Raw genomic sequence first — 16,893 nt, 5'->3', positions numbered from 1 at the left:
CAGCCACTTCCCATCACTTGCATCACAGCCTGAGCTCCACCTCCTGTCAGATCAGCGGTGGCATTAGATTCTGCATTATGGTGAGTTGTATAATTATTTCATTATATATTATAATGTAATAACAATAGAAATAAAGTGCAAAATAAAGGTAATGCACTTGAATCATCCTGAAACCAGCCCCTACCCCCGGTCTGTGGAAAAATTGCCTTCTATGAAACTGGCCCCTGGTGCCAAAAACATTGGGGACCGCTGGGTTAGAGTCCAGGGAGGAGCAGCAAAGGACAGAGCCCACTGTCTGAATGTGAGATTTGAGACCCAAGGAAGGCTAGGCCTGCTCTGGGCTTTCCTTGCAGCCACTTTAGAAATCCCTTGACTTCTCAGGTGGAGGCATTCTAGAAAACTTGGACCAGGCTCTACTGTGTAGTTGACTGTGCTTCTCTCTCCAACTCTACATGCCAGGCTTCCCTGGAGCTCAGCATGGGCCCTCTTCTCTTCCCTCTCTCTGGGAGAACTCATCAGCCTCCTAACCACCCTGTGCTGATGAGGACTGGGTGTGAGTCTCCAGGCCTGGCGGGACTCCCTTCTGAATCCACACTCACGTCTCCAACTGCAGTCCAGACATCTCACAGGGCTGTCTCATGAGCAGCTCCACCTTTTCAAAGTAGACTCCTGGGGTTCCTCGCACAGCAGCCCACGCTCGCACCCCTCCTCTGACCTTGGTAAATTGTACCACCCAGCACCCAGTTACCCACACTGGGAAACTGAGCATCATGGCTGACTCCTCCCTTCCCCTTACACCCCCTCCCCCACCATCCAGTCCATTAACAAGTCCTGTCATTTCTCCAACTCAGCCCCTGGTTTCCTCACATACTTATCACAACTTAAAATTATGTTATTCATTTATTTACTTTTTTTGTCAGCCTCCCTTACTAAAATAAGAGTGGGGTCAGAGTCTGAGTTTTGCTCACCAGTTCATCTCCAGAATTTAGCCTCACGCCAGACAGAGGACGAATGCTGAATGAATATCGGTTGAATGAGTGGAGGAAGGAATTCACCAAGAATGGCTTTGTCCAAGGTGAAGCAGCTGCCCCATGCCTGGCCTGGCACGCTCCCCTAGGGCCAACCCTCCAGCTGGGTCCCACCTGTGTCTCCTAGAAACCAGAAAAGGCACATTCCTGCCCAAAAATGAGGCAACAGGTACTAAACCCCACCTGCTTCACCAAGCCTTCCTGGGTCAGCAGCAGAACCAGCAGCTGAATCTCCGTACTGAATCTCCTCCACTCTCAGTGCAGGTTTGCTTTGTTTAACAGCCAATCCCCATCTCGGAAATAAATTCAGCTTTGGCCTAGGATGGAAATACTGCATCCCTGGCCTGGCCTGACTAGACATTTCTATGCCACAGCCCGGGTGTTCTCTCTGAGTGGCCAGGCAGTGTGGCGTGCCTGGAAGGCAGCGCCTGCAGCCTCAGACAGTGTGGAGCAGTGGATGGAGCTCTGGACTCAGGGTACTTGGGTCCACTCCTAGCACAGGGCTTCACGTGCTTCAGGACCCTAAGTGAGTCATTCCACCTCTCTGAGCCTCAGTCTTCTCATTTGCAAATGAAGGGCTTGGACTCCTTGCTCCTGAATCCTTTCCAGCCATGACCCTCTGGACAACACTCTCATGGCCAACTAACACTTTATCAGGGCTTCTTGTGCAGGGCAGAGGCCAGGATGACTGGGCTTTCATGGCTGGTGCCCACACCTGGAGGCCAGAGTGCACGCGGGCCGTGCTCAGGTGCCAGGTTTTTCTCTGAGGACTGTTGATAGCTGTTTCCAAGGAAGGGGGCCCTCTGTGGGAAATGCTGGATTAAAGAAAGCTAACAGGCTTTCTTTGCTACAGAACTTTTTAGAAACTCTAATATGTGCTCCAAAGAGAGAAGACTTAATGAGTGTGAATGCTTTATTGTAGAGTGTCTCAATGGACTGGTGTTCATGGATCAGACTTTGAAATAGGCTGCTCTCGGGAAATGCCTCCAGCCCTGGGGTTCTAGCAGCTCACACTTTCCCAGGTGCACTTTGATGTGGGACAGATTTTAAGATGTCAGCTGGAATGGGAACAAGGGAGGAAACCCTCTGTCCCCAAAACCCGCTTAGGTCCCCCAAATGAGAGAAGGCAGAGAGGAAATAGATGTCTGCATGGCCCAGGCTTCCTCCCTAACGAACACGGCCTCCTGGAGCAGCCCGCACCCTCCCCACCGTGCTCAAAGAGTAAATGGACAGATCTTACAACGGACAGTGGGGACAAACTGCCTTGGTCTCAGAGGAACAGTAGTTCAGGTGCTCTGTACATCACAGTGCCCAAGTGGCAGAGGCAAAGGCGGGGGGAGGCAGTGACCAGAGAAGTCGGTCCAGTGGGGACAAGTGTGTGGAGAGAATGCTCAGAGCCTAGTGTGAAACAGTGCACTTTATTGGGGAGGCTGGTGGGCAGAGGGGGCTGCGTGTTATATACATTAGGGCCGTGCTGACCACCCCACCCAGGCAGGGGACCCCAAGGACAGCAGAAGGTGGTGGCTGGGGCCACACCCGGACAATCACAGGCACAGGCTGGAGCTGCAAGGAAGAGAGCCTGAAATTCTCGTGTTTGGGCTTGTCGGGGATCTGAATGGAGGAGCAAGAGGCCACCAGCTTTCCAGCGACAAAGAGCGGCTCCCTTGGGGACAGGGGGATGCGCTGGGGTGTTGCTGATGGCGGGGAGCGATGGGGAGGCAGGTGCTGGGCTGGCTGCCGTGCTGACGCGCCTTCTTTATCTGGAGCTGCGCTGGGAGTACTGGGAGAACGTGACGCTGCCGCCCGGGTTGCTCCCTGAACTGAAGCCTCCGCCACTGACTCCACAGCGACCCCCGGAGCCAGAGCCAAAGCCGCTGCCACCGCTGAACCCGCTGCCGCTACCGAACCCAGCGCCGAACCCGCCGCCGCTGCCACCGCCGAACCCGCCGCTGCCGCCGCCGAACCCGCTGCCGCCGCCCCGGCCAAAGCCACTGCCTGCGCTGCCTCCCAAGCCACCGCCATAACCTCCGCCGTAACCACCTGCCGAGGCGGAAGTCGTGCTGCTGTTGCTGACCACCGCTGCAGGGAGAAAGGACACAAGATCAGCGCCCTATTATAATTAGCCAATGATCCCCTGGTCCCAGGATGGTTGGGATCACGACTGCTTTGCACCTGATGACCACCATGAGCCATTCTAACGCCCATAGTGTTAAGTCGTTATGAATTATCCAGTGGTTTCTCCTACATACCCAACTCTTGATGAACCCCTTGGAGGTTATCCAGCCTTGGAATTTCTCCTCCCATTGAGGGCTCCCTATTGGATATTCCCAATCTGCCACCTAGACCTATTAAAAGTGCCCTGAATCCAGAACAATTGCAAAAGCCAACCCACTGTCCTTCCACTCTCAGAACACCCTTCCAACTTCCATAGGAATATTTTTAAATTAGTAGCTATATCCCTGTGTTAGTGTAGATATTTCAGAATTAACTCATTGTCACAGCTACTTTGGCTACTTACAGATGCTGACAGCACTCGGGCACTCTCCAGACATTCTGTTTGAGAAAGCAAGAGAAATATAGCTCCATCACAAAGCACATCTCCAACATGTCCATGGATCCAGGTGACAAATAACAACCAGAACCGAACTCAGAAGCCTGGCAGGTCAGTAAACTTTCTCCACCCTTCTACGGGCCGTAACAAGGAGACCCTGTAAGCAAGCACTGGGTGCATGTGTGCTTTGGCTACCTGTGGAGCGAGTGGGCTGGTGGAGACAAGTGCTTCTCTCCAAGGCCCATGGAAGATAGGAGCCTCTCTGTATACAAAAAGCCTCCATTCCCATTTACCTAGTCACTTATCTGGCCCTCGATATGTGGCTTGGGTCAGGGGATGTGGGGAGATGGGACTGGAGGCTCACCTGTACTCCTCACCCTCCAGCAGCTTGCGGTAGGTGGCGATCTCCACGTCCAGGGCCAGCTTCACGTTCATCAGCTCCTGGTACTCGCGCAGCAGCCGGGCCAGGTCATCCTTGGCCTGCTGTAGGGCAGCCTGTAGCTCTTGAAGCTTGGCATTGGCATCCTTGAGGGCCATCTCCCCACGCTGCTCAGCTTCCGCAATGGCTGTCTGCAAGTTGGCATTCTGGGGCAGGAGGTAGAAGGGATGAGCACAGTAAGAGGGTCCCTCTGTGTCTTACAATGAATTATTCCATCTTAAAGTCAGGGAACATCCCCCCTCCCCTAGCACCACCATCTTATTTCCACCCATGGAAATATTGTCCTGTGGATTAGCCAGCCATCTAGACTGGCTTGGTCTTTGAACTCCCCGGAAGCTGATGCTGCCTGAGATGACCTTCAGAAGTCTATTCCATGCTGGGAGTCCTGAGATCATAGCCCCCAGCCCTCACCAGTCAGCCCAGGCACCAGCATCCGTGGCCATCCCACCTGCTTCTTGACATTCTCAATCTCCGCACGCAGCCTCTGGATCATCCTGTTGAGCTCCACGATCTCACTCTTGGTGCTCCTCAGGTCATCCCCATGTCTGCCGGCCGTGGTCTGCAGCTCTCCCAACTAAAGAACAGAAGGGAAGGTGTGATATTGATGAAGCTTTGCCTGACTTGTTTCTGTAACCTCAACATCACTCCCCAAACCTTGAAAAGTTCAGTAAGCATTTGCTAAAATGACACTGAATTGTGTTTTTGCAGGGACACTCCAAGGCATCAGGGAAGAGAACATCTGGGTTGTTGTAGTAGAATATTTTCCTACCCTGCAGTCCCTAAGCAAGCTAGAGTCCATCCCACCACCTCTGCCCCAGGGGAAAGACCTTCTGCAGCTGAACAACCATTAGAGGGATGTCTCCAGAGGGTAGAACCAAGAGGGGTTCACCCAGTGACTGCCGGGAACTCACCACCCAGCTGTCCCACAGGCCATAACCTCTGAGACCTCCCATGGCTCCTCCAAGAGGTGCCTAGCACCCACCTTGGTCTGGTACAGGGCCTCAGCCTCAGCCTTGCTCCTCTGGGCAATGTCCTCGTACTGGGCACGGACGTCAGCTATGATGCTGTCCAGGTCCAGGCAGCGGTTGTTGTCCATGGACAGCACCACGGATGTGTCACTGACATGGCTCTGCATCTGGGACAGCTCCTGCCAACACAGAGGGAGCCTGTTCACTTTCAGGGTCTCTGCAACGAGCACACAGAGGCCTGGAGAGACACCCAGTCAATGGTCTCATTCACTGACTCTTAGCTCTAAATGTGCATCTGCCCACCCTGCCCCAGCCACTCAGAGAACTCCAGGTCTGCATCCAATCCTGTGGGATCCCTGCCAGGGGGCCTCATCTCTAAGCTCATCCTAGATAGCCTTCTGGGGCCTAGACACCAAAATGCCCCAGCCTCAAATCTGGAAACCTCTCATCCTCCCTTGCCTGTTAGTAGGTGACATCCTCACCGCATCATAGAGGGTTCTTAAGAAGTTGATCTCATCCATCAGGGCATCCACCTTGGCCTGAAGCTCCACCTTGTTCATATATGCGGCATCCACATCCTGAGAAGACAGATGCATAAAGGCCCCAAGGAATAAACAACAAACTGTAAATGCAGCGAGAGAGAGCCAGAGAGGATCAGTGCTGGTGATGGTCCTTGCCCAAGACTGGTCTCCATGTGAAGGGGCAATTCACATCTCACTGGGCTGGTTTACATTTAATCCCACTGAAAAGCTGAAGACCAATAAACTGACTGTTTTAGGGATTAAAATGAAACTGGCTTCTGTCTATTGCTCCAAAGGCCTGAATTTCACAGCTCTGTGGCAGTGGAGCAAGGAGATTCCCCCAACCCAGCCAGAAACCTGCAGCTCCTAGCCCGGAAACCTCGCACACAGCCTTTACCTTCTTCAGGGTCACAAATTCATTCTCCGCAGCTGTACGTTTATTGATTTCATCCTCATATCTGTCAGAATGAAAAAGAAATAGCTGAGTTTGATTGTGAGGTAGTTGTGACACCGCTGTTCTCTGAAGCCCTGGAAGTTCATCTCTTCCACCCCTGCATCCCTATCCTGCTGCTCTAAGATGAACACATCCTCTTTAATACCTCCCCATTAGTTAGGGGGACTGACCATCCCAGTCGGCCCAGGAAAACTGTCCTGGTTTTAGCACTAAAAGTTCTGCTACCTGGGAAACCCCTCAGTCCCAGGCAGAGCTCCTGGTTGGTCAGGGTATCATGAGTTGGCTCAGAATCTTTCTGATCCTAGAACCAGGATCTTCCCCAACCTGGCTCATGGCGAAGTGCTTCCTCAACTCTAAACTCATCCCTCTTTTTCCACAACTTTATTTGTAAAGGACAATGCCTGGAGAAGAAAGGCCAGGGGAGCCTAACTGAACCAAGCTGCCCTCCATGAAGGTAAGGAGAGCGGAACAGGCCAGGTGACACACTGCCCAGAAGTCAGGAGGAATGTAGAAAGGGCTGGGACTCTGAGACAGGATGGCCCATGGCATCATCCCACTCCTGCCCCGTCACTCACTTCTGCTTGAAGTCCTCCACCAGGTCCTGCATGTTCCTCAGCTCCGAGTCCAGGCGGCCTCTCTCCCCCAGGATGCTGTCCAGGTAGCTCCGCAGGTAGTTAATACGGTTCTCAAAAAGAGGCTCAAGGTTGTTGGTGCCTGTGATGGAATTTGTGCCCTGCTGCTGGAGCAGGTTCCACTTGGTCTCCAAGACTTTGTTCTGTTGCTCCAGGAAGCGCACCTGCAATGCATTGGGGACAGCAAAATCGAGCAGCACTTGTAGCAGAAGAGAGGAGGGCTTTAGCTCAGGTAGGACTGGGTATCTGTATCCTGTGGTCCCCCAGCACAAAGGCCTAGACAGGAGGCAAAGAGAGGCTCCTACTAAAGCTGGGGAGATTATGGTCAGATGGTTGATCAGTCAGGACACTAACAATGCAGCATGGTTTGGAAAGTTACCAAGGAAGGAGAGAAGGTCAGGGGAAACTGGAAGCAGCCCTTGCCTGAAAGCAAGAGAATTGTAAAGACGACCCCTTGCTGTTCCTGGGGACTTCATGACTCTATCCCAACTTCCAAAACTACAGTGCACTCTGCAGAAATGTACATAGACCTCAACAGCATCATTTCCACCTAAGACTCCACTGACACTCCAGCGCTTTGAAGGCTCTGAATCACTGGGAAATGACACTAGCTGACATGCCGTCGTCAGCAGGACAGCACCTCTCTTGAGCCTGGAGGAGTGGCAGCCTTGTGTGAGCTATCTTGTCTGGAGAAGCTACCCAAGCACTCTTCTCTTTCTGACTAGTTTGAGTAGGGGTGCAAAGTAAGTTGCCCACTTCTCCATAGCCCTGTGGGACTAAGGTTGTACTTACGCCTTCTTAATCCCTTCTCCAGGGCGTCAGCTTCCCTTGCATGGCACAGCAGCATGTAGGGAAAAGGCCTCCTGGAGAGCCTCAGAGGACAGCTCATGTTTGGAAAGTCCCCAGGTCTGGGTAGACCCATCCCTACCAGTGGCCGTGGCCCTTGCCTTGGGCTGCCAGCTCTGCCAGCCCAGGCCTAAATAAGGCCATAGATGGGGAACTCACTTGTTCAGACAGGCAAGATTCAATGGTGTTTGGGTCCAAACAGGGGACTATTTTCTTTTCACAACTCCCCTCACTTACCTATGTGGACAAACCCCTCAGCACCCTAGAGTTCTGCCTGAATCCTTCCCCTCCAGCCTGGCCCATCCAGGACATATTTAAACACTGTGTCCAGAGGTCAAATGCAAAGTCCCCAGCCTAGGAATGAGGGCAAAGTCAGAGCTTCATTACCTTGTCGATGAAGGAGGCGAACTTGTTGTTGAGGGTCTTGATCTGCTCGCGCTCCTGGGCCTTTACTTGCCCAATCTGGGGGTCGATCTCCACATTGAGGGGCTGCAGGAGGCTCTGGTTGACAGTCACTTCCTGGATTCCCCCAGGGAAGCCACCAGGACCACCAAAGCCACCAGGCCCACCAAAGCCACCAGGACCACCAAAGCCACCAGGACCACCAAAACCACCAGCTCCTCCAAAGCTACCAGCTCCTCCAAAGCCACCAGCCCCTCCAAAGCCACCAGCTCCCCCAAAGCCACCTCCCATTCCTCTACCACCACCAAAGCCACCTCCATAACCTCCCCCAAAGCCACTTCCATAACTGCTCCCAAAGCCACAGCTGCTTCGCCCTCCACCAAAGCCACCAGCCCGGGAACCACCACCTGCCACGCTGATGGAGATGCTCTTGTTGCCTCCCAGGTTGTAGAGACTGCGACTGCCAAAGCCACCTGCTCCGCTCCGGAACCCACAGGCCCCTCCGCTGGCTCCCCCAGAGCGGGCCACACAGCTCATCCTGCTGCTGCCGGAGACCACAGCGGAGCGGCCAGAGAAGCCCTGGCTCCCGCCACCAGACGTCCTGCAGACTTGTCTGTTCATGGTGAGAAGCTCGGTGAAGAGAAATGTGTGAGAGTTAAGCAGGGACGCTGAGAGCCAGAAGATGAGGGAGGGGAACTGAAGACCTGTGCAAAATAAATCCCTTTATATACATTTGAGGAGGTTGTTGGGCTCAAACGAAGGAGAGATAATTAATCCCAAATACTCATGGGTTGGGTTTGCCTCTAAGGCAATAAGTTTGTTCCAGGCTACCAAACACACCTTGAAAATAATCTGAAACGGTAAAAGTGCTAGGGTGGCAGGCTTGCCTGGCAGGGGTGGCGCCTGGCGTTGCCCCATGCTTGGGCATGGCTGCCTCCTAGCTTTGTCCATGGGACCCAGGAGGCTTGCCGACCTGCAGCAGGTGCCCAGCAGCCATCTCTCCACCTGTCAGCTGCCCACAGGCCCTGCCAGAGCTGTGCTCAGTTCTGGAAAGGATGGAATGGAAGGTGGGGTAGGGGTGGTTCTGGTTCTCAGGGTGGTGGAGACAGAGAAACCCACCCACGACTCTGGGCAAGCGTCTCAACAGGAGTGATATAACTCGCTCCCCAGCCTGCACGTGGTTGCTGAGTGCCCACTGTGTGCTCAGCTCTGTGCTGGGCTTGGGGATGACGTGGTGACCTCTCTTTCTCCATTCCTGGAATCAAAGCCTAGAACTATCACAAATCTGCCTCCTGGGTTCTACCTCTCTCCCCAGCGTTAGTTCGGGAGGCAGTGGCTTTTTGTTTATGATGATCTTTTGAGAAAAAGTGAAATTAACACCTACACATGTTGATCAGACATTGGCAAAATCCAACATGCCAAATATTTGTTTGTTTGTTGTGAAAGCTTCCCAGAGATACTGTACATTATTACATATCTTGGCTTCTCTATGGTTTCCTTTCTTGCTCTGCACATTTTGGCATTTCTCTGGTTTTAGCCTAAGTCCCAGGGAACAGGAAACTCAAACATCAATCCAGCAGCAAATTGAACTAATACTTACAGATTGCCTAACGTGCCAGCCCCTGTGCAAAGCCCTGGAGACCCAGTCACGGACAAGACAGAGGGTGCCCCTGTGGGACCATTCTCTGGTGAGGGGTGTGCTCCCGAGAGCCAGCCGCCTGCCCCAGGAGGCCAGATCTGGCAGAGCCGGCAGCACTGCTGAACACGTCTGCATGTCTGACTCCAAAAGCCTGACCGTCTGTCAGCCTGGTGTGTTCCAAAGGCTTGGGCACTGGGCTTGGTTTGCCCAAGAGGAAACCATCCTGCGCAGCCTGCCAAGTCAGCTACTTATCTCTCTAGGACAGGTCTTTTTCTGTTCTGCCTCCTGCACATTAGACCCTGCCAAGGGTGCGGGCTGTGTGGCCTTGGCAGGAGGCTCCTCAGAATTGGGAGAAAAAAGGAAAGGACAGGGATTTCAACACTCATTGGGTAGGGCTGGGTGGGGGGTGGCCTGAGTGGGAAGGAAGTGAAATTTTCTTCCATTTTGTCCTTCTCACTCCCATATGTTACTCCAGGCTATGCAATATCCCAGCCCCTTCCCCAGGATAAAATCATAAACTTTCTAGGTGCTTACAGTCTCGTTAGTACACTGGATCCCTTGGACCAAAAAGCATGGTGCTTTCCCGATAATAGATGCTCATAAAGGTTGGTTGGTTGAATAAATGAATTTCAATCAATTTTATTAATTTAATTAATTAATTAATTAAGCCCTTATACTGGACTCCAACCAGCTAAAACTGGCTGAATGCTGGTTCAACTCCTGTTATGTGTGGTAGCCCAGGGTAATTGAGATCATTTTAACATGAGGAGCACAGACTTCTCAAATTTGGTGTTCAGATTTAGAAAAACATACGTGCAGAATGAATGTCACCTCCTCACCAGTGGCAAAAATGTAGAATCACAGAATCAAGAGCCAATCCATCAAGAATCAATCAATCACAGAATCAAGTTGAGGTTGACTGGGCATTTGAGGTCACACAGTCTGCCCCTTCTGTGCCTGGGATCCCCTCTCCAGCGTTTCTGGCTCATGCCCCTGGTCTTCCACAACTGCTGCCCAAGGCTGAACGGAGTGTGAAGTCAGCCCAGGCCCAGAGGCTGGCCACACAGACCCCTCTCCTCTTTGGTCCCTCAGAGGAAATTAACCAAACCTGGGGCTGGACCAGATCCTCCCCACGACTGGCCATGACCAAGATAGTGAAATTGTGTTTCAGCATCATCCATGATCTCAGCCCTCTGGATCTCACAGGAACATAGCTAGATGAATGAAATCTCTGCCAGTGTTTCAAGAAACATATCACAAAAATTAGGCCATTTTTTTCTTTTAATATTTAAGAAAGCAGGGTGGAGGGCCCGCCTCATGCCGGACAGAAATGAGGCTGCTGCACGACCAGATGTGGGGCCTCGAGGCCAGGGCAGTGGCTCTCTAGGAATTCCCAAACCCACGGCGCATCAGGGTACCTTAGTGCCCCCACTGGAGGAGATCCCAGCCATTGCCAGAGCCCACTGATTCTGAACCGTGCTGGTCGTTCCTTTAGAGAATTAACTTGAGAAGCGAAGTCACAACCGCCATTGTCATCAGCTAGTCCCATGTCTGGGACATCCCCAGCAGACTGGGGAAGGAGTGGGAAGAAGGGCATAATCTATACTTACTCTGGGGGTTGGGGTACCAGAGAAGGCATGGCTTGGTACTGGAGGGGACAGGGAGCAAGACAGAGACTGGGGGATACCTTAGCAGGACCAGGGCACCAGTGCTGCTCAGTCATGGGTGAAGGGCATGATGGAAGCAGGGAGGCAGCCAGCAACTTGGAGGTACGGACCTAGACGACTTGAAATTCTTGATGATTGGGCCCAGCCCTCTGAACCTGGAGGAACTGATAAATATTTTGAGAAAACAATGTTGGCTTACACTCACCCCCAACACCTGGATTATCTGAAGTTATTAACTAAGTATCTTAAGTGCTTTCTCTCTGGAGAAAAGGGTGAGTCACTGGATCACAATGTATAGAATCAGACACTCACAGGTGCTGCAGCAAGAGGCTCTCCAGTCCCCTCCTCTGCCTCGGGGCAGACATCCCCTGGCCTCTCCTACTCTTCAGGATGCCTGTGCAAGGCGATTCATCAAATCTCCTGACTTGCCCAGGCCAGCAAGTCACCACCCACACCCAAGGGGGGGTCTTCGCAGATCTAGCTTTAATGCCTCTGCTCCATCCAGTGGGGGCCTGATTCCTCTTCATGGGGTCAGTGAAGTTGGGGTTGGCAGGGGCCTCCCTTGCCTGTCCATCACCACATGGCGGGCGTCCACACTTCTCTGGGTCTGAAGTCCCCTTTTAACACAAAAAAATTGTACTGACCGCCACACACGTCAGAACTTACACTTTCAGTATCCTTTAAGAGTGTACATTTTTACCATGAATTCAACAAAACTTTTAAGTAAAAATGCATTTCATAATCATATACATTTGGAAATGGTAATACACATGCGTGAAGACATAATATTCGTTCAATCTACAGACACTTATGTACAAGTAGGTTCTCAGAACCCATGCGGCACTGACACAAAAGCAACCCTAACTGGGGCCCTTCAGCCTCCGGTCTCAAACTCCTGCCGATGGGCCTAGGTAGTCCTGGGTTCAAATCCTGACTCTGCTTCTTACTTACTGAGCAATCATGGGCAAGTTATTAAACCTCTCCAAGCCTGTTTTCTCATCTGTAAAATGGAACTAATAGCAGATTAACTATCTGTAATTTTTGTGAGAATTGAATTAAATAATGCGTGGTAAACACTAAGAATGGTGCCTAGACATAGGTAGCATTCAGGAAACACTAGCTATTATTTTGTACTTGTCATTTTGTGTCACTTTGGAATGTGCTTCTGTCCCAACATGAGAATAGGGCATGTCCTGTTGCTCTGGGAAAATTGCAGGTTAATGCAATGAACTAACTCTTCCTATGACAAACGAAGCAGCCCGTTTTCTTCCTTTTTTGGCTCTATGTCCTTTTTCCACAGGTGCAAAGCATCACCCTGACCAGCTTGCCGTGTCTCTCTCCATCCATGCAGTGGATACTTACTGAGCCCTTACTGTTCACCAAGCACTGTCCTAGGCACCAAGAATGCAATGGTGGACAAAATAAATGAAGCCCCTGCTCTTGTAAAGCTCACACACCAGCAGGGAATAGACAATACAGAAATAAGCACATGATATGTCAGGCAGTGAAAGATGCTATGAAAGTGCTGCAGGAAAAGGGAGGTAGGCATAACAAGGGTGCCATTTCACAGGGAGTGGTCTAAGTGGACCTGAGCAGATCTCTGAATATAGCAAAGGAGTAAGGCATGCAGACAGCTGGGTGAAGGGTGTCGCAGGCACAGGGAACCACAAGTGCAAAGGCCCTGAGGCAGGAGAGTGAGGAGTACTGGAGGAACAAGGCTGTAGGGCTGAAGCAGAGGGAGAGAGGGAGGTATCAGACAAGTCCGTGGTAGCTGGGAGACAGGCCACATGGCCACCAAATATTCTGGCTTTTACTATGCAAGGGGAACCCATTGAAGGGTTTAAGCCAAGGTGAGACAAGACCTGACTTTTAAAAGGATTCATCTGGCTGCTGTGTAGCACATAGACTATAGGGGTCAAGGGGAAACAAGGTGAGACCCACTCTGCCTTCCTTGCCTTCTACTTTTTAATAACTCATTTCCATGTCCTGCCTTAAGAAGAAACTGCAGGGCTGGGAGCAGTGGCTCACGCCTGTAATCCTAGCACTCTGGGAGGCCAAGGTTGGGGTTGGGTGGGATCACTTGAGGCCAGGAGTTCGAGACCAGTCTGAGCAAGAGTGAGACCCCATCTCTACAAAAAATAGAAAAATTAGCCAGGCGTGGTGGAGCGTGCCTGTAGTCCCAGCTACTCAGGAGGCTGAGGCAGGAGAATTGCTTGAGCCCAGGAGTTCAAGGCTGCAGTGAGCTATGATGACACCACTGCACACTAGACCGGGTGACAAAGCAAGGCTCTGTGCCAAAAGAAAAAAGAATAAACCAAAGAAACAGCAACCACAAAGCACTTAATAAAACTGGAAAAGAAAAGAAAAGTTTGCCTTGCATAAGCCCTTATTTACATAAGATTCCTCTGCATGCTAACAACTGTCCACCTGTATTTGTGCTGCATCGTGCTTGTCTGCCACACCTCCCCACACCAGAGGCTTGAACATAGCAGAAACCACATCCTTGTCTTTGCCAGGAGAATCCCCAAAATGCCTTAGGAAATAATTAGCTTGCATGAAATAAAAGATAAAAAGGGAGGTGGAAAAATCATTTAAGGAAATGGTGGATGAAAAGCTAGATATGACAGGAAGAGGTTGTTTGGAGAAAGGGTTTTGATTATTTGCCATTCACCCATCCACCCATCTATGCATCATCTGCTCACCCACCCATTTTACTCATCTATCTACCCATCCATCCACACATCCACCATCCATCCATCCACCCACTACCCACCCATCAACTCAGCCTTCCATCTATCTACCCATTCATCTACCTAGCCATCATCCACCCAGCCTCCCACCCATGTGTTCATTTACTCAGCAAACCACTAGACTATAAATTCTTTAATGGCAGGGACCATGGCTTTATTCATCTTGATATTCCAGGGCCAGGTGATCATTTAACCTGGGGAAGTGGAAGTTAAGAGGAAATTTAAATGTATTTCTCCATGCAATTATATGAAACGCATGCATCTCCCTCCACTGAAAAATTTGAGGGAATCCAGCTGAACATAAAGCAAAGTGTGTGATCACAGTAGGAAAGAAGGTGACCACAGGACAATGTAAGTAATCCAAGGGGACTTAGAAACAGCAATCCATAGCCCCTAGCATATGGAAAGCATTCAACGAATATCAAAGGCATGAATCACTGTGGGGAATGAGAGACAATTCTGCCAGCAGAGAAAGAAATGACAGCAAACCCCTTAGTCCCTGGAAACATGCCCTGGTAGGAAGCAAGGGTGGAAAAGGAGGTGGAGCAGTGACAAGGCCCAGCATCACGTGGAAGGAGTGAGGCGCAGATGTGGGGGTTCCCAGACACGAGTCCAAAGCACACCATGGGTTTCAGAGCCACACCCTGAAAGCAGGGGCCCCAAAGTTCCCTCCTCATCTCTCTGAGCTTGTTCTCTCAGACATGCCTCATTCTGAGCTCGTCTAGTCTTAGACCACAAAGCCCAAGTCCCAAACAGATGGGACAATGGGCCAAGCCATGGTCCTCCACAGCCTGCTTCCACTCATCTCTCCAGCTCCCTCTCCCACCACTCCCTGCCCTCAATCTTGAAGGATGCTAAGCTGGTTTTTGTTCACACATGTACTGTACTGAGCCACACTTCCCTGCCTTTACTCTGGGATTTCTACTACTTAGAGCACCCTGCTCCCCTGTACCCCTTAGCCCAACTCCAAGTCCACACCCCTTTTCCCTGGATGGTTTCACAGGTGTCACCTCCTCCAGGTAGCCTTCCTTGAATCCCTGGCAAAAGTAAATGCTTCTCCCCTGTGCTTCCAGAACTTCGGTGCTTACATATACCATAACTCTTAACACTCCTGAAAGCATGGAACATCTATATTTAACATGTCCGCGCTCCCCACACTCATGAGTCACCCTCACATTAGATCATGCCCTCCTCAAGAGGAAGGACCATGCTGCAATAAGCTTTATATCCCCATGGCCCCGCACAGAGCCTGACACAAAGTAGGTGCTCAGCAATGCTTGTCAGGCTGAAGCAGCTGCTCCACTGCTCTCTTAGATGGTGAATTCGCAGCAGAAGCTCCTAGTCTGATGGGGGAAATGCTGCAGACTCACAGGACCCTGCGAGGAGAAAGGAGTATGATCAAAATCCGGCCTGAGGAGGCCTAAGGGGGACAGAACATCAGGGTGATCCAAAGGGTTGGAGCCACTCCTTGAAGACCCTTGGAAGAAAAGACTTCTTCTAGCATCTACCTGTCCTTCAAGACCTGCTTAAATACCACCTCCTGCGTGAAGTCTCCTGAGATTGCAGTCTCCTCCTCCTCCCCCTCACCCAAGACTAGAAGTAATTTCCCTGCCTCTGAGCTGCTGTAGCCTTTGTTTCCAACTCCCAAGGGCATTCATCTATCTATGTGGTTACCAAGTTATACATGTGCATGTTTTTACCTAGATATTACTATCATCTATATTGAAAGCTCCTTGAAAGCAGAGTCTAATTCTTATTTAAGTATTAGGTTCCCATTGCCTCGCACAGACTAAACACTCAATAAATATTTTTTCATTCATTCAGTCCACATTTGTTAAACAACTACTCTATGGCAAGCACAGTGGCCCTGGAATATCAAGATGAATAAAGCCATGGTCCTTGCCATTAAAGAATTTATAGTCTAGTGGTTTGTTGAGTAAATGAGCACATGGGTGGGAGGCTGGGTGGATGATGGCTGGGGAGATGAATGGGTAGATAGATGGAAGGCTGAGTTGATGGGTGGATAGTGGATGGATGGATGAATGGATGGATGGTGGATGTGTGGATGGATGGGTAGATAGATGAGTAAAATGAGCAGGTGAGTAGATGATGCATAGGTGGGTAGATGGGTGAATGGCAAATAATCAAAACCCTTTCTCCAAACAACGTCTTCCTGGCTTATCTAGCTTCTCATTTCCTTAAAACTTTTGAGGATCCAATACACAACACTTGGCTAGGCACAGTGGCTCACACCTGTAATCCTAGCACTTTGGGAGGCCGAGGCCGAAGGATTGCTTGAGACCAGGAGTTAGAGACCAGCCTGAGCGAGAGCGAGACCCTGTCTTTACTAAAAATAGAAAAAAATTAACCAGGCGTGGTGGCGCATGCCTGTTGTCCCAGCAACTTGGGTGGCTGAGGCAGGAGGATGGCTTGAGCCCAGGAGTTTGAGGCAGCAATGAGCTATGATGATGCCACCGCACTGTAGCCCAGGCAATACAGTGAGACCCTGTCTCAAAAAAAAAAAAAAAAAAAAAAACAAAAGATCCACAACACCCAAAGTAAAAAGACTGCAGATGTAGAACAATCTTACTTGACCCAAAGTCAACCAGAAAAGCACGGGCAGCAATGAGCCTGAGTCCCGGGGCCCCCACCATCTCCCACCGGAGACCCTTTATGCCACAGTCTATATTCGCAGCCTTCTCTTCACAGAATAAAGAGACTGTACAGGTCCTACCTTCACCATGGCCGAAAAGAAAACTGGAGCAGGTGCTAAAGTGCCCTCTCTCTTCAACCTGCTGGGTCCTTTGTCCCTGGGTCGGCCCACTATTGCTGTCCTGAGGGGCACGAAGTGGGGCACAACTCCCTTGATTGCTTCCCCAGGCAGCTGTCTCACTGAACGCGGAACATCCACCCAGGACATGGGAGTAGCCTGCCTCACCCTGAGGTCCTCTGGCCTTAGAACACAAAGCCTGGCTCCCAGCAGTGAGCTGAACCCA

General features: G+C 51.0%; 1 protein-coding gene across 1 annotated transcript; it reads right to left on the bottom strand.

Moving 5' to 3' along the window:
• Positions 1-2,784: 2,784 nt before the first annotated feature.
• On the bottom strand, positions 2,785-8,462 carry KRT3 (keratin 3). Its single transcript, XM_045553923.1, has 9 exons — positions 7,827-8,462; positions 6,537-6,757; positions 5,905-5,965; positions 5,469-5,564; positions 5,001-5,165; positions 4,467-4,592; positions 3,944-4,164; positions 3,547-3,581; positions 2,785-3,107 (listed from the first exon to the last, which is right to left on the bottom strand). Exons 1-9 carry the CDS (start codon positions 8,460-8,462, stop codon positions 2,785-2,787), a joined length of 1,884 nt encoding a protein of 627 aa, XP_045409879.1.
• Between the last annotated feature and the right edge of the window lie 8,431 nt (positions 8,463-16,893).

Source organism: Lemur catta, chromosome 6 (assembly GCF_020740605.2).
Source record: "Lemur catta isolate mLemCat1 chromosome 6, mLemCat1.pri, whole genome shotgun sequence".
NCBI classification, from domain to species: Eukaryota; Metazoa; Chordata; class Mammalia; order Primates; family Lemuridae; genus Lemur; species Lemur catta.
The sequence above is the reverse complement of the archived record's forward strand: the minus strand, read 5'-3'. Positions and strand labels throughout refer to the sequence as shown.